At 41.1% G+C, this 18513-nt stretch overlaps 1 protein-coding gene across 1 annotated transcript in view; it reads left to right on the top strand.

Moving 5' to 3' along the window:
• The first annotated feature begins 6806 nt into the window (after nucleotides 1–6806).
• The window catches only part of LOC143885449 (malate dehydrogenase [NADP], chloroplastic-like), a 37400-nt gene continuing 25693 nt past the window's right edge, over nucleotides 6807–18513 (top strand). The window contains exons 1-4 of the mRNA XM_077389639.1: nucleotides 6807–7527; nucleotides 7608–7701; nucleotides 9090–9176; nucleotides 17346–17430. Coding sequence (XP_077245754.1) covers nucleotides 7364–7527; nucleotides 7608–7701; nucleotides 9090–9176; nucleotides 17346–17430 — 430 coding nt within the window. The 5' untranslated portion in view covers nucleotides 6807–7363. The remainder of the gene's footprint in view (nucleotides 7528–7607; nucleotides 7702–9089; nucleotides 9177–17345; nucleotides 17431–18513) is intronic.

The raw sequence follows: 18513 nt of genomic DNA on the forward strand, positions 1-18513 counted from the left end.
TCTTCTTGTTGCATGTGTGCACGGCGTTGACTCGGCGTGCATATGCTTTTCTTGCAGCGGATGATGTGCCCCCAGCGGCGGGTCCGCCCATAATCGTGCCGATGACTCCCCTTGGCTGGGATCGGTGTGCCTCTGGTTGTGGACTGGATGGCGGAGGAGATTGACCCCGGGCAGGGGGCGGCGGTGACCGCCGAGGGCTCCGGCCCTGGGGACTTTTCTCTTAGCGCTCACTTCTGTGGCCGTCGCTTACGACATACTTCTTCAAGCATCCCCGGCCAATCAGCAGCTCGATTTCTTCCTTGAGCTGCCAGCATTCGTCCGTGTCGTGACCGTAGTCCCTGTGGAACCAACAGTACTTCGACTTGTCTCTCTTATTTCCTTTGGAGATCATTCTGGTCAGCCACCTTACAAACTCTTCTCCACTAATAGCGGCCAGTATGTGTCTCCGGGAGGTATTGAGAGGGGTGAAGCTCTCTTCCCTCCTTTGGGGGGACTTCTCTCTTCTAGCGGCCTTATCATCCCTACGCTGCTTGGTAGGGTTCCTCCGATTCGAGTCCAGGGCCGCTAGTGTCTCTTCAACTGCTATATACTCCTCAGCTCCGGCCATTAGATCTGTCAGTGAGTGCGGATTTTGGCGAGCTACTGATCGGCGGAAGTCATTGGATCTAGCACCCGCGAGGAGAGCGTTCATTGCGGCTGAGGGATCCAAATTTGGCACTTGGAGTGCCTCCCTGTTGAAGCGGCTAACGAATGTTTTCAGAGGTTCATTATCCTCCTGCCGCAAGGCCATCAAGGATGCTGTTGTCTTCCTTGGCCTCCGGCTACTAATAAAGTGGCGGACCAGATTGTCCCCAAAGTCTTCAAAGTTGCCGATGGAGTTCGGTTTGATCCTTGAGTACCAGTCCCGGGCTGCACCAGTCAGTGTGGTCAGGAATGCTCTACAAAGGAAGTCGTCTGACGCGCCGTGGAGGAGCATCATTGTCCTGAATGTCTCTAAGTGGTCCACAGGGTCAGTGGTCCTGTCGTACTGCGGGACAGTTGGCATTTTAAACCCTCTGGGCGCTGGGGCGTTCATAACATCGTTGGTGAACGGCGTTCTGCTTGAGAACGCTCGCAGGGCAGGGCGGTTCTGATCTTTTGCCAGCTCTTCTATGCGGTGGTCCATTTCTTCAATCTTCCGTAGCATCGGATCAGCTCTGTGGTCTGGTCGGTCCAGTGACCTGTTTTTCTCCACCGATTGGCTCGCCGCAGAGCCGGACTGACTTTCCGAACTCCTACGATGAGGCCGAAGTTTTTCTTGCGGCGCACGGTCTTCCTGGGCTCGATGTTTTTGAGCAGAGAGGGACCGCGATCTCCGGCGGCTGTGAGGTTCTGTAAGGGCGTGCCTGGCTCTGGAGTGCTGGACTTGTCTCGTGGAGTGGTGAGTTCGGTCCTCACCGTGGCGCGCTGACTCTTCCATGTGAGCGCGCGACCTTTCCTGTACAGGTCGTGAAGCTTCTGGAGGATGTTGGGGAGGCGCTTGGATCAGTTGCTGGTACTGACCGACAAGGGCTGTCGTCTGTTGAAAAAGAGCTTGAACTTGATCCGGAGTGGGTGCGGGATTGAGGTGGTCCGAACGAGCCGGGCTCTGTTCGACTGTGGCAGAGGGAGCAACCACCTGTGAGGCGATTCGCTCACTCTGGGTCCTACGGGGTGGCATGGCTCGAGTAGTCCGTGCGGTTGGTATCCGAGCGTTCGTACGTCCTGCCATTTTGTTTATAGGGGATCTGAACAGCTTTTAGTTCGTGGTCCCACGGATGGCGCCAATCTGATAGGCCTAAAATCGGTAACAGATACGACAGTGACGTAAGAGCTGAGCTGGAGGACCCGAGGAGCCGAAGTGGATGAGTTGAATCTTGAGGAACAAAAGTGAAGGAGCTGAGTCCTGCACAAGGAGTGAACGAGGTTAGAAGACCAACCTGGAGTGTTTCTCCGGACAGGCCCTTCGACACTCAAGTCAGTATGAGCAGGAGTGCAGAGCTAGTTTAAGAGTGGTGGGTAAGAAGTTATTATTCTTTTTTATGAGCTTTGGAAGCCCTTTTATAGAGGGAAACCTGGGGTAGTTGGGGAGTTATTATCCCAGGACAGGTGTCGGCCAGCTATAGGTTCTAGTTCACCTAGTCTGCGGTAATTACCAAACTACCCTTGCTAACGTGGGATCTGCGGTGGGCCATCCTCGGGCCACGTGTCGACAGCTAATACGCTGCTGTTTTTATACCCCATCAGAACACATGATTTTCCCTTGACCGAACATCGCTCTTACCATTCGAAATATCCCATGAAGCGGCAAAAACTACTTCCTCGACCCGAACCGACTCGAAGAAGTGGGAGGCTTCTATGTTGGGGATAAACCCGACGGACAGCAAGATGGAGACACATGGCGAGAAATCTGTGGACACCTAGACCAGTCGGCCCTGCAAAGCCGTGAGGACCCAGTTGCGCACATTCCTTTGGCTTAGAGGTGAGCCACCGGCCAGCTGATCACTGACTACTTACATCTGACTACCCACATATGGCAAGTCCAAAAGCCAGTTCCTGCTGAGGGCCCTTGTGGTCCTGAACCCTTGCTGATCACCTTGGCAGCCATGCTACACCGCACGCCCACTGTGCAAACGCCTGAATTTTGGGTACCCAAAATACCCCTAATGCAAAATTCGTCCACCCTCTTAAAAAGAGAGGTGTTTCAGTCTTTTTAAAACCCATTAGGGTTAGGACTCTAATAGAAAACTATAAATATACTCCTTAGGGTTCTGCAGAACATAATTCAACCCTAATCTCTTCTACAGCCCTAAAAGAGAGAGAAAACCTAATCGAAGGAGAAGAAGATCAAGACCAAGAAGTCAGAGAAGCAATCGCAGAGCCTTCGACCACGAATCCGAGTAAGAACTTTGAGTTTTCTTCGTTTGATGCGAACTAAAAACAAGATTGATAGACTTTGATAAAGATTAAATCGATTAGAACTTGGTATATGATTTATCTAAGGAATGAATTCATGGATCCCTAAGAGAACTTGATTTTAGAACTATAATTGGGGTTTTGATCGATCCCTAAAAATATTTGATTAATTTTGGGTAACTAGATCTGAGGATTATCAAGCGTGAAATTGGATTAGATGGATTCCTCTCGTCAATACGAGTTCAATAGATCCAACCACGCGCGATTTGGATGTCAAACAAATGAGTTATGGACGTTTTAGTGTAAAAAACGGTGAAAAATCACGTTTCGGGGAAAACTGGGTCCGCACATGGGGTGGACGTCCGGCAAAAATGACGGATGTCTGACTGAAATCAGTCGGGCTAACTGAGAGTTTCTCGGATGTCCGGCGCGACAGTTTTTCCCCCGGCAGCTTAAACTTCGAAAATTCATAACTTCTTCGTTTCTCGTCCGTTTTCGACGCTTTTGTGCTCTACGAATATGCCGGAAACATGTTCTTTCTATTAAAAATAGTTTCAAGAAGTTTTAAAAACTTTATAACAATAATAACTCCAAAATACTAAAAAGAACCATAGGACGGTTTACCGATTTTTTTTCGATCGAGCACCAAAGGGTGTCTTGTGTCAGTGGAAAGATATATATGCTTTATCGAACTGATATTAATAATAGAACTTATGGGGAATATTGATAATATTGATTGTAGGTGACCAAGGTGTACTGTGAAAAGGATTTCGAACTTCAATCGAGGTGAGTAATAAGGGACTATACTGATGGGTTATCCCAAACCCTTTTTGACAATGTTCTCTTTGTTCACATGCTAAACTGTTTGAAAACTAATTCAGATTATTGACTATTGCACCCTATTGAATATTGAAAACCATGATACCTTATAGATTGAGACTGCACACCCATTATGAACCTTTTTGAACCATATGATATTGGATACCTCACCTTCTGAATATCGAATCAGTTTTTCTTGAGATGCTAGTTTATTTCTGGACCCTTAGCCACTGGGGTTATGCATAATACCTTTGGCACTTAAATACCACTTGCTAGTGTAATTATTGTCATATAGTAGACAGATATCGAATCAATAAACAAAGCACTATCGATGCCTCAAGTAACTCTGACCTATCGAATTTGACACCCATATCGAATATTGAAATTGAATGATGCCTTATTTCTGAAATTGGTGCCCATTGAACTACCAATTACTGTTATCAATGAATGCCTTACCGTATTTTGATTGATTTTGCTTCTGATGCCATATATGTTAGTGTAGTTTTTTATTACATCACATGAGCGCGTTTAGCTCACCCTTATTTAACAATTTCAGATCCTGAGGCGTGATTCCAGCTTGACGTTGGAGCAGCAAGGGAGGATTATCTAGAGATTTCTTTATTTACTTTCTTAGGTTACTAGTGAGTATTAGAGAGCTTTAGACTCATTTACTTTTTTCTATAGCATGGGGATGAGAGAAATTGAATATAGATTGTAATGGATTTATTTATTTTGAGGTTGAATGGTTATTTGAATTTAGTTTGTTGAGCATGGTTATATTTATTGCTAGCCTTGCATGTTTTTCAAGGCAACTTTACAGGTATGTGGCGCTGTCGCACCCCTAAGCCGTGTGATTGTAAATTAATATGTTTGTGAGTCGCTTGGGGCATGACACACTGACCCGTCGATTCATTACCTATGGGGACCGTGCAACGTCCCCTCACTCACCAACCACCACTTTCTCTCACCCAGAGTCGTACTTGGTCTTGTCTTTTACCAACTCCCTGTGATATCATTATTGAAGGCAGTACACTCTCCATACCCCGGTGGCCACTCCCTGATCATCACGCTATCGCACCGCCGTCACATCGCGCCCAGGAGCACAAAACTCTGCCAAGAAAGGGGAACCCTCCACTCCATGTCCAGGGGTTTTTGGGGGCTTCCTCTCCCTGGAACCTAAGTCAACTATCCTGAATTAATACTATCATGAATAGAGCATTACTCACACAAACTTTCCTAAGGTATGCATACCTACTCAGCCCACCTGGTGGCCGTTCACCTACACTCTCCCCCTTTCTGTTCAACATGTATTCTTGTGCCTAGGGCTGCAATAGGGTCGGGTTGGGTTGGGTTTTTCGAAACACTAGCCCAACCCTAGATCCTAATTTCTTGGCCCTGACCCACCCTGATGGGGCCTGATTGGGCCGGGCCGGGCTGGGCCGGCCCTGATTGACCCTAGTGCAAATACCCTCTTTGGGAAAAATAAGGGACTACAGCCCACACCATAGGATGATCCAAACAGTCCATTTGATGGTTGTGCCCCAAACAGTAAGGGGCATACAATTCTTTTTTGAAAAATACTGGACTACACAGCCACACAGCATATAAAATATCAATTCTTCTTAATCCCACCTAAGAGTCGGACAAATACCATGTCCCAATATCTTATATTATATAATATGGTGTATGATCTTATTCTCACTATAATAATTCTCTAAGAAAAAAAATATGAGGAGCAGTACTGCAGTTAGGGGTGGACATGGTTCGGTTCGGTTCGATTTTGGGGTATACCCAGAACCGAACCATATATAATCGGTTCCCTGAAATTGGAACCAGAACCGAACCAGAACCATATATAATCGGTTCGGTTCGGTTCGGTTCGGTTCTGGGTTTACCGAACCTTCACAAAATGTAGATATTTTGCCTAATCGTATTTATAATCGGTTTGGTCCTGTTTATATATGAACTACAAAGACTAACATGCACGAATTTGGAATAATCAGGCACAAATTTACACAGATTTGGACAATGCAAAAATTATATATGACCTACAAACATGCACAAATTTGGAATAATCAAGCACAAATTTGGGGGGTGAACTAAAATTTTAAAGGCAAAGCAATACGTTAAAGAGGGGTGAATTAAAAGGGGGTGGGTTGATTTTATCAAGCGATGAGGCATTGGGTTTTAAGGTGAGGGTCGGTTCTCGGTTCGGTTTTCGGTTCCGGGATCCCAAACCCAGAATCGAACCGAATTTCCATCGGTTCCAGGATATCGGAATCGGAACCGAACCATATAAATATGGAACCGAACCGAACCGAACCGAACCATATGTGCCGGTTCGGTTCGGTTCGGTTCCTTGGTTCGAACCGGAACCATGTGCACCCCTAGCTGCAGTAGTACAAGTGGGCTATCAATGATTCCATTTGAATTAAATACTATCAATGGAACATTTTATGCCCCTTTCTTTTAGTGTTACTTTATTCATCTTGCATCCTTCATCCAGTTGTATCGTTGGGCTCATGTACAGTACAGTACAGTACAGGTTGGGAGTTTCAATTTGATGTCTTTGTTCTATCATCAAATGCAATGGCTTTGCAAGGTCAAGTTTTTTTCCCTCAAAGTGATTCATCATGTTTTTCTCATAGCTGTGTTCAATATTCATTTCCCAGATCATCAAGTATTCATTTCCGGGTCAGGGGTAAAGTGTAAAACAGACTCAGGGCCGGCTCGGGTCAGGGGTAAAGTGTAAACAAGGATGGGTCGGTCAGGGCGGGTCAGGGGTAAAGTGTAAAAAGGGTCGGGTCGGGTTGGCCCGGGGTATCAACCTTGAGCCCGACCTGACCCTAAGTCAGGGCCAAAAAAATGCACCTGTCGGATTTTCCAACCCCGTCCTCAGGGTCGGATTTTCCAACCCCGACCCTGTTCGGGCTCAGGGAGGGTCAGGGTTCACCGGCCAAACTTGCACCCGTACTTGTGCCTCTATCTGATTTGAGTGTTGAAGGCTTCCCTAGATTTTCCACTTCGGTGGTCGTTAACCATTTGCATGTGAGTGCAGGTCGAAAGTCGAGGCAGCCTCCCCTGTCCTAGTACATACCGAAACCCTCCCCCACCCTTGCATTTCCCATCTCTCACCGACAAAACCTGAAATCCTATCTTTCCTATCTTCCTTCTTTACCTCACTCATCAACACCATTCCCGTCATGGCCATGGTTCACTCGTCAACAAATCTAGGTCTTGGAATTGGTGTCTGTGGTCCAACGCCCGTTTCTTGTTCGATAGAATGCCACTGTGAGACGTAGTAGTTTCGTAGAGGTGATAGCTATACACGCTCACCTATCGAAATGTTCTCTAGATAGACCAGTTAGATTGACGTGCGTTGTGAAACTAACATGGGCCCATGGATAGCATTTTCATGTCTTGTTGTATGGTTGAATCCAAATGAATAGGACAGCAAATAGTTACTGTTGGGATTAAGCTGTCTTGCCACGTGTCCTCACCATGGCCTCAACTGAACAACCCGCTTTTCATTCATTCAAAATAATCCCACTACATATCCATAAAATAGATCACTCTCTCCCTCCTAAGCAAGAAGAGTAATACCCAACTCATGGCTTTAGCAGAACTCTCTCCCTCAACTGCCAAAACTCAATTCATTCCTTCCCAACTCTCCCTCAATTCAAAACATATTTACACTAGTCAACGTTTTCATGTTTTCCCACAGCCTCCCCGGCTAGTCCAGAATGCCAAAATCTTTTGCTCTGTCACACCCAAGTATATCTCCATCACTTGAAACCACCATTTTTCTTCTTCTTATTCTTCTTCTTATGTTTCATCATTCTGTTTAATTGCAGCCAAGTCCAAGCTCCCATTGCGCCTCTGCCCAAAGATACGGCTGCCAAGTCCGAATGCTTCGGTGTCTTTTGCGTCACCTACAACCTCAAGGAGGTACGCTCGTCCCTTTCTTTGCCATGAATTGGTGGATTTTATTTTTGAATTATCTCCATATTTGTAGGTTCGATCCCAGCTTACCAATTAAAAAAAAAATCTTCACATTTGATTTGGGTCTTTTTTGAATGAATTCATAATCCATTATCCGTTTACTAATGGTCAATTTTTTAGCGGTCACTGCCCATGCTAGTTCCAACTTATCATGAATACTTCGAAATAGTTCTGAAGTCCAACTGTCATAGTTACCCCATGACTCTATAAGTCTATATAGACCATTTTCCATTTCATTGATTTCTCCCCAAAGATTAGAATTTAATTATCTAGAACCAAGGTTTTAAATTTCGGTGTCGGTTTCGGCCACCACCGAAATCGAAACATTTTGGTTTCAGTTTAAATTTCGGCCAAAATCATGAAAAATTAAGTTTAAATTTTTGGTATTTTTAAAATTTCGGTTGAAATCTTGTAAATAAGCGTGAAAATTAAATTTTGTAAAATCTTGTAATATTCTGATTCTATGTGAATTTTGTGCCGGCTTCAACCGAAACCGACACATTTCGCCCGAAATATTAAACCATGCGCTCCTAGAACTTGATCAATTTAACATGCGAGGAAGTAGGAGGCTTTCAAGTACTATAGATTACATAGATCAATTATCGTCCATCCCCTACATGTCCTTGATTTTATAACCCCCAAGTCAACCTCTAACGAAATCAGCACATATCAAAACATTGGTTAAAGACTTAAACAAATATGGTTTGGAAGTACATAATAGCTTTATCAATGCGAACACTAATGTGTACTTGGATATCGCTGGTTTTCCTCTATAAATTGCTCTCACATGGACTAGACTGTCTCATTAACAGATGCTCCAAACTTTTCAAAAAGTGCCTTTCCACTAATCGTGTGACATTGATATGATAGAATAATGTTACCAAGGGAAAATCTACTGTTTACATTGAAACATACTAATGTTACCACCACTTGTTTCATTCATATTAAGATTAGCATAAAAAAGTTCAAGGTTTGTCTCCATCATGTACTAAATGCTATCTTCTTTTGATCATGATACTGTTATCAGGAGTTATTGGTATTTGTTGGATCACATTTCACACTAGAAATATTTGGAAAAACATAATTTCTTACCTTAGTTTTTTTTTCTTTAGGAACTGTGGGCATTTCAGTCTTTTTCCCTTAATTCTTTCAAAAACTGAAGTCATGACATGCTGCAAATCATTACTTAGAAGTACATGGAATGATAACCTTTTTTTTCCTTCCTCAGATTGTAATTTCACAATGTTGACCTGTGAATTTGAATCTTCATGTTTGATTCTCTTAATTGATATTTCCATTCACTGGCAAATCTATTTCAATTTCTGTTTTTATAGGAGGACAAGACAAAATCGTGGAAGAGTTTAGTTACTGTTTCAGTTTCAGGTGCTGCTGGGATGATATCAAATCATTTACTTTTCAAAGTAGGTAGTTTTTTTTCATTTGGATGCCATTAAGAGTGTTTATGTCCAGAATTGATTCGAAAATGTCCTCTTCCCCTCTTCAGGTCTGCACTAACTTATTAAAGAAATATTTTACATTATTATGAGCAATTTATGCATCCCATGAATTTCAGAAATGTAAGCACATACAACCTATTGCATCTGCAGTAATGAAAATGTGTGCTGTAAGTTAATATGCTCTCATTTTTCAGTCATGAAAAATCATGACTAGGATGTAAAGATGGACTCAAAATGATAAAATGAGCATGGTGGAGATTACAGGTAGACAAAGAACAAGAGATACGAAGAAATAATAGAAGTGCTGAGGTGGATGTCTAGGGCCATACGGCAAACAATTTGCCTTATTTCCTTTAAAAAGCTAAGGTTCCTAGAGGAAGAAACTGATAATGCAATACTCAAGGGACATGGGACTGGGAATAAACTCACAAATAACAAAGTATTTACAAGCTGATGCATGTTCCGGAAAATGTGGAGACAGATTTATATGTTCAACCACATGTATTCTTGTTGCCATAGATATTTCTAGGGAATTTGCTAGGGACCATCAAGGCATTTCGCGGATCGGCGGTTGAATGTGAGAGCAGCCACACAGGCTCACTTTTCCGCAGATTTTGTCTTATTCATTTAATTCATCTCAGGTTGCTGCTCTCACATGCAACAGCCCATCTGCGAAATGCCTTCTGTGATGGTCCCTAGCAAATCCCTATTTCTAGTGTCTTATAAAAAACGAATAACAGATGATTAGAGACCAAAAAAAAATCTCATGAGGCCCAATGAATCATGTGTTACACTGTGGATCACTATTATCTATATGTCAGTATATATTATATAGTACACCTCATTGTTAGTGTAAACTACAGTATTAGTTCATTCTTATAATATTTTACAATCCCCGGCAAGCTGACCGTGGGTGCTTTGTATAGGCAGCTTCTGCTTCCAGGACTTATGTCTGTCATTGGGTAACACTTTTGAAAAAAATGTATGTAGTTTGATCATTTGTATGGATAACCTTTCCTTCAAGATCTCTATCTTCAACCTTCTCTCGAATGAAATTATGATCCACCTGAATATGTTTGGCTTGTCCATGATGACCAGGATTGGAACAGATTGTCAACACACTTTGGTTGTCTCAATATAGGACAGCTGTTTATAATAATTGTCCCAATCCCATGACTGTCTCATCTCTGTAATTTCATCTCCAACAGCTTCCATTGCTCTATACTCTGTGTTGTCACTCGATCCTGCTACAGTATTCTGTTTTTGGCTATCCTATAATATAATGTCTTACATTTTTTATGTTTTATCCACTAGTCAGCCTTGTTGTGGTTTTATCTCCTGCCTAATCTGCTTCAGAAAATGCAATTATGAGCTTAGAGGCACGAATCATCCTCATGGGTGAGGCTCCCATGCCAGAACCACGATTCAACACTCCTTGGGACGGGAACCACTCCCATGGTGCTTCCGAAGAGACGGGAACCACTCCCATGGCTCCCCCAACCTGCTCATATTACACCATCAGTCCCACCATCACACGTTCTTGTATCAAACTCTTCTACTTCATTGAAGCAAGCACAAATGCATCTTCGGATGGCACGAGGAAAGAGGGCACAAAAATGAAGATGGTTAGAAATTACTACCTTTTGATGTACTTAAAATTTGAAAGATATATGCGAAGACGGTTAGAAATTACTATTTTATGATGTACTTGAATTTTGAGAAACATATAAAGAAAATATTACATAAACGCTCCCACGGTGCTCCCAAGCTTAGACTCTTCTTGACCCCACGCTTCCCCGTCCCCCGCCTCCGCCTCCGCCCCCGTACCTGCTTCGTGCTTCTAAGATTATGAGCAATGAATTGGTTGGTAACATTTGGACTGCGCTTCTTATATAGAGGCCCATCGTTGGACTCGCCTGATTAATATCCGTCCTTGTATACACTTCATTGTCTCCCAGTTGTTTGTTACAGGCAACCAAAGTGGCTATATGCATAACATCACTCCTTTTCGATCTTGTAAGAAGATCAATGTTATACTTTTGTTGCCCAAGGAATAAGTGATATTATTTCCTTTCAACTTTAACAATTAACTCCTAGGAAATATTGAATTTATCTTAGGCCTTTCATCTTGAATGTATGGAACATAACTCATTTCATATCTTGTATACTATCAGCTGAATTTCTTGGGAGTATAATGTTACTGACATGAGCCAATAAAAATGTGATTAGATGCCCTCTCCGCTGAATAAAAAGTGAGTAATAAGCCGCACAATGAATACATTTGTAATTCCTCGTAACTAAACAAAAGCTAAGATATCATGTTAATGAAGGTTGTTTTAAGCCATACATTGCTCTTTCCAGATTGCACACCATTGCATGTGGATTTCCTTTTGCAAATTCAGGGGGCTGATCCATGTAGATTTTTTTCACTTTTCATGCCAAAATAGATTTTTTTTTGGCATCCATCTAAGACAATTCCTAGCCACGTATGGTCTCATTGGACAAGAAGACCCGAACAAACCTCATTTTGGCTATGAGGCTGAATGTTTCATCATAATCCAGATCTCATTCCTGATTGAATCCTTTAGCCAATAGTCTTTCTTTGGTCCACGCTACCATCCTGCTTGCATTTAACATTATACACCCATCTACACCTAAGAAACATTTTTGTTTATGGGTCATGGTACAACAATCCATGTTTTGCATTGGTATACGGCTCTCATTTCTTTATTAATATCTTCAAACCATCTTGGATTTTTGCTTGCTTCTTGATAACTTCATAAGAAATTAGATCCTGATTTTCTGGTTGTGGATCTTGAATTTGATGTTGCGGAGGAATGGCATCAACAACTATCTATTTAAAAGCTTTGACTTAGGCATATTGTAGGTCTAACAATTGTTCTTGATGGATAATATTTGTCATTGTTAGAAATGAGATTAGGGTTAGAGAGAAGAGAGGAAGAAGAAGAGTGAAGGATGGAGAGTCTCCACTAGGGAGCTCCTCATGTAAACAATGTATATTAGGCCCAAATAGGGCATCATGTGTACAATGACTACAATACCCCGAAGTTTACAAGTAATGACTAAACCTTAGAAGCACGAAGTGGGTGCGAGTGCGGGGGCGGGGGCGGGGAAGCGTGGGGTCTAGAAGTGTCTAAGTTTGGGAACGTCATGGGAGCGTGTATGTAATATTTTCTTTATATATCTTTCAAAATTCAAGTACATCAAAAAATAATAGTTTCTAACCATTTTCATATGTATCTTTCAAAATTTAAGTACATCTAAAAGCTAATTCTAACCATCTTCACCATCTTCATTTGTGTGCGCTTGTTCCTCGTGCTTTCTGAAGATGCACAAGCCTTTGTGCTTGCTCCAATGAAGTACTTTGAAGAGTTGGAGGAGTTTGATGTAAGGAAGTTGGTGGTGGTGGGACTTATAGAGTAATAGAAAGCGATTCCCGTCTCTCTGGGGTCGCGCTCCCTGGAAGCTCCTTCCTAAGGATCGCCGAATCGAGGTTCCGACGTGGGAGCGGCACCCCGAGAGAAGGTTCCTGCTTCTAAGGACTAAACTATCCTAATACATGTTATTCAACACTCCCCCTCAAGCTAGAGTGTATATACTATAGAACTCCAGCTTGCTACAAGGGAGATTACAACAACTAAAAGTACAACAGAAAGAGACCATACAACAAAAGTACCATAAGCCCATACACACATCCAGCTTGGTAAAACACTCCTCAAACTAGTGTGGTGAATACTTACTCAACTCAACTCAACTCAACTCAACAAAGTCTCTGTCCCAAACTAGTGTGGTGAATACATAATGAAAGCATAATACTAAAAAAGGACAGCAGCGGCCACAGTCAACAACATCGCTATCAATGGCCAACAAAAAGAGCAGCTCCCCTGAAGTAGCACAATAGTGGGAGCGATCAAACATGGCCTGCCCTTGAATAAGAACAGATCCGCATATGAAGAGCAATGGAGGCGCCATGGTAGGAACAACTACGATCTAGCAAGAAAAAGGGGACACACCAAAAGTGCGCACAACGCCAAGTGAAGAGGATAACAGCTGATGGGGAAACCATCGGAGACAAGGTCGACGGGGAAACCGTTGCCTGAAGAGAAGAAGAGATAGAGAAGATAACCAACCAACGATGGGAAAGCCATCGTCTGGTGATAAGGTCGACGGCATGAACATCGTCGCCTGAAGATAAGAAGAAGATAGGAAGAGGATAACCAACCAACGATGTGGAAACTATCGTCTGGTGACAAGGTCGACTGCATGAACATCGTCGCATGAAGATAGGAGGAAAAATGAAGGAGAAGAGATAACCAACCAACAATGGGGACACCATCATCTGTAGACAAGGTCGACGTCATGAACACCATCGCCTAAAAAGAGCCGACCAACGATGGGGAAACCATCGCCCAAAAAAGAGAGGTCGACGGGAAAAGACCGTTGCTTGTAAGAGAGCCGACCAACGATGGATATGGAAACCATCGCCCGGAAAAGGAGGGATAACATAACCAACCAACGATGGGGAAACCATCGTCTGGAGATAAGGTCGACGGCATGAACATCGTCGCCTGAAAAGAGCCGACCAACTTTGGGAAAACCATCGCACGGAAAAGAGAGGTCAAGGCATAAAACCGAGAAGACAAAGAATGAATAGGGAGCACAACAACACTCCCCTCAGGTAAATCTACATGATCCCGGAGACTACAAGACAAGGAGGACAATATCAAGACAACACGAAGAGATAAGGAAAACTAGACATGAAAAACAAGACAACACTCCCTCAAGAAGACAATACTAAGACAACACTAGCACTCTCTCTCAAGAAGACAATATTAAGAAAAAGACAACACCCCCCCTAAAGAAAAGACACAAAGAACTACATGAGAACACTCTCCCTTAAGTTGAAGGTCAAATACCTTCACCTTGCAACGAAAACAAAGACAAACAAGGCACCGCATCTCTCTCGGACATTCCATCGAACACTTGGTGTGCGCCTTGAAGATGAAATGACAAAGAGAAAGGAACAAAGACAAATAAGGCACTACACCTCTCTTAGACATTTTATCAAACAATTGGTGTGCACCTTTGACATCAACATGAAGGACATAGAAGACAATACTAAGACAATACAACACTAGACAATGGAAAAAAGAGATGACATCAACACAAAAGACATAGAAAACAATGGAAAGAAAGAGATGACAACACTAGACAACACTCCCCCTCAAGTTGAACCCGAAGGCGTTCAACTTGAAACGAAAAGAAGACGTCCGAGTCACCTAATCTCTTTCGGACATCTCATTGAGCACTTGGTGGGCACCTTGGAGAGGAAGACAAAAGACATGAGACTCAACAAATCTAGAGGAGAGAGGACAAAGATTACGATGGAGAAGATGGGGGAAGAGACTCAAAACATAAAAGAGAGAATGGATTTAAAACATAAAGAGAGGTGAAAGAAACTAGAAAGAACCTAAGGTTATGGACTAAGAGAAGAATGAGATTTTGGGATGGAGAACCAAAAAGAAGGGAAAGAGATAATTTTCGAGAGATTTGGGGAATTTTTTTTCTTGTTGATTTGCAGCAACTCCAAAAACAAGAAAATGGAAGAAAGAGATATGCGTGAGAGAGAGTTGCGAGAAAGAGAGAGAATACCGATAGAGAAAGATCAGGGAGATTTGAGGAGAGATTTTTTAAAAAATAATAGGAAAGAAAAACACATTGTGCGTAAAGGCAAAGAGAGATACAAGAGAAGAGAGAGAGAATGGCGTGGAGATGATAGACTCTTCTTCTTTCCTTCTACCCCTTCCCAGAGGATCTTTACTCTGATACCATGTTAGAAATGAGATTAGGATTAGAGAGAAGAGAGGAAGAAGAAGAGGGGTGAAGGATGGATATTCTCCACTAGAGAGCTCCTCATGCGAATGATGTATATATAGGCCCAAATAGGGTATCTTGTGTGCAATGACTACAATACCCCTAAGTCTACAAGTAATGAATAAACTACCCTAATACATGTTATTCAACAGTCGTGTTATCTCAACATCTAGACCTAAATGCGTGAGGAACTGCATGACTCTGCTCATCTATTAGAGTTGCATAAACTCCTTATACTTGCCATGCAAGTTCTTATTAGGGTTTTAAATTTTGGTTTTGGTTTCAGTTTCAGTCGGCACAGAAATGGAAACATTTAAGTTTTTGTTGAAAATTTATGTGAAAATCTTGTAAAATCATGGAAACATATGGAAACTTATGCAAGTAATGAAATTTTAAGACAACTTTTGAAAATGCTAGAATAATCACAAATACATACTTAGAAACAATCACATAAGCAAGAAAGCCATCCATAATGGCTTAATCACATCGAACACCTAGTGAGACATGTTGTCGCACATATTTGGAACAATAAAGTCTATAAAGAAGTATAATTTAATGAAGAAAGTACATTGACCAGTCTCCCCTCCAAAGCCTCTAACGCTATGTCAATATCACATAGAATTGCTAATACCACATAGAGTTACAAGGTATTATTGGTCCCATGCCGATCTGACATCCCATACATAATATACGGTTACTTTGCTATGCAGTTCAATAATACTGCCTACAAAATATCATTCTCTCCATTAATGAAATGAAATGAAATACAAAGTATTTTGTACTTTTAGGGACTTTTGCTGAATTTAAAGAAGGGATTTGTAAGCGCTAACTTGGAGATTAACTTGTGATTGTTTGGAGAACTTTATGAGATGTTGGAGAGGATTTCCTATAGATTGAAGGCCTTTCATATCCTTATCCCCTCAACTTGAGGTTTCAGTTGAGATAAGTATCTCTTTGCTGATTTTCCATCACCATTTGAATAAAATTCCAGTTTCTATTCATTCTCTCTTCTTTATATCACCTAGTCACTGTTTTTCATCAATTGCAATTCAATTTCTGCATTTTACCGCACACAATCTGATTTGGATAGCAACCTACTGTTTTGGACTGTTTTCTTTTTAAATTTCCTCATTTCTTTGCTGTTCCTGATTGAATCTTGGTCAAATTTGAAAGCTCTTAGTAGATCTATAAAAAAATCCACAACAAGGTCTTCTTTGAGCGTATGTATATTGTTGAAGATTTTTTGTTTAATGTTCTATATATGAGACTGAAAGAGATACGTTTGAGGGGACTAAGTAAATATTTCCCCAAAAGGAATCTTGTATGGGTGTTGAAAATGTGTGTGTGTGTGTGTGTGTGTGTGAGAGAGAGAGAGAGAGAGAGAGAGAGAGAGAGAGAGAGAGAGAGAGAGAGAGAGAGAGAGAGATATTGTGGGCTCGCTTTTCAAGGGGTAAGGGACAGAATTTTGAATTTTACTTAGAGAGGTGTGTTGGGTTCAAAAAAAGGAAAGTGACGTGTAGTAAAGGTAGGATAACGTTTTTGTTAATTCATTAAAAATGAAAATATTTTTGTTAATATGCTACATCTTTTGTTTTTTCTATTAAAAGAAAATTAATTTAAATTTTAGGTGTTTACAAGTAAATCTATATCGAGACATTAAATATCAATTTCCAAGGAACTGAAATTCTCCATGGGATTGATAAATGGGGATCAAAATGATCCCTAGTAGAAAACTGTGAGCCAAAGAAATAAGCATATTTTTTTTGCTATTATAGACATGTTGTATTTAGTATTGGGATTTTTCCACTGCTTGTGCCTCTATTAAGTTATCATCTCTAGTAAGTTGTTTCCAGTTGATAATAAGGTGTTATTTTTCTTTGCTGACTGTGTTCAGTTGGTTTTGCTGACTGTGTTAAGTTGGTTTTGTCCAGTGGTTTGAACTATGTTGAATTTCTGGTTTATTCACATTATTATGATGTTTAGAAATTTATCATTCTTCTGTAATAAGAATGACATGCATCGAAAAAACCACAAATTTTCATTTACAAAATTTATTTTCTAAGGAATTAGCATAGCTTTGGTTTGGTCATAAATTGCTAATAGAAACTTAAACTAGAAATGTCTTATGGTTTGCAATCATTGATCTTGTAGCAGCTGCTAAATAAGTTTTGGATAATCTAGATTTACCATATCTCGGACTTAATCATGTTTTGCATCCACTCTATCTTGCTATTTCAGCTTGCATCTGGTGAGGTCTTTGGTCCAGATCAACCAATTGCCTTGAAACTTTTGGGATCTGAAAGGTCATTCCAGGCACTTGAGGGTAAGATTCATTTTCAGAGCTCAAATTGAAATAATTTCAAATTAAGTTGTATGACTTTTCTCACATATTTGGATAAAAATGGGATGAGTCATTTCAGCAATCTATACCCAATTTTGGTTTTGGAATGAATAGCTAAAAAGCCATTTTATCACTCAATGAGTGTTTTTTTTCTTTGAAAAGGTTGAATAACATAGAGGGCTCAATTGTTTTGCAAGGATATATAGTCCTTGATAACAAAACTAAATTCAAATAAGAGCTGTTACGAAGACACAGCATATCAATGAGCTTCCTAATAGCCGTCCTTAACAAACTGAACAAACATTTCATTTAATGACTACATTTTTTCGAAAAAAATATCCCCATCTTTTTAAAAATGACATATATACCCTGAATTTAGTAAATATGGCTGTTCAGGACAACCCTGATATGCCATATCTTCATGTTGTTTCCCAATTCAAATAAAAAGAATCCCAATGAAATGTAGTTTATGATCTGACGTAAGAATTATTGGAGATATTGAATGTAAAATTGTTTTATTAGTCGAATTACCACCTAAGTCTTTTATTGCATGTTCCACTGTGCAACTTTTCAAATTTCTCCATGGTATCAAAGCTTTGTGGAGCTTTTCCAAGTTATTTCTTCCACCATCTGTTGTGAAATACCCAGGGTTACACAAATAGAAGACATCAAAAGTAATCATTATAGCACTCTTTGCGGAGAAAAGAGAAGAAAATTTCATTTTTCCATTCTTGTAAGTCACGAGATTGTGCATCTTTGCATGCCATTTTTCATACTGGTTTAAGGTGGGGGCCCAACGTCTCCTAATTTTTTATTAACTAGATTTCGAATTCCTTAGGAAATGATGCTACAAACCTAAAATCATCTCAAAAGAACCTATCCAATTGTGCAAAATCCCTTGAATGGTGGCTTTAGATCTTGACAAACTTGCATAGAAAAATCACCGATGAGTTATATCAGTGAGTGCATATTTAAGAAGCTCTAAAAATGCAATACGTGTTAGTGCTATTACGTATAATATTTGCAATATGTATTATTGCTACTGTATAACAGTTGTAACTGATT

The sequence above is a fragment of the Tasmannia lanceolata genome, unplaced genomic scaffold (genome assembly GCF_043159265.1).
Source record: "Tasmannia lanceolata isolate RefF3 unplaced genomic scaffold, GAP_Taslan_0.1 ptg000008l, whole genome shotgun sequence".
Taxonomy (NCBI): Eukaryota; Viridiplantae; Streptophyta; class Magnoliopsida; order Canellales; family Winteraceae; genus Tasmannia; species Tasmannia lanceolata.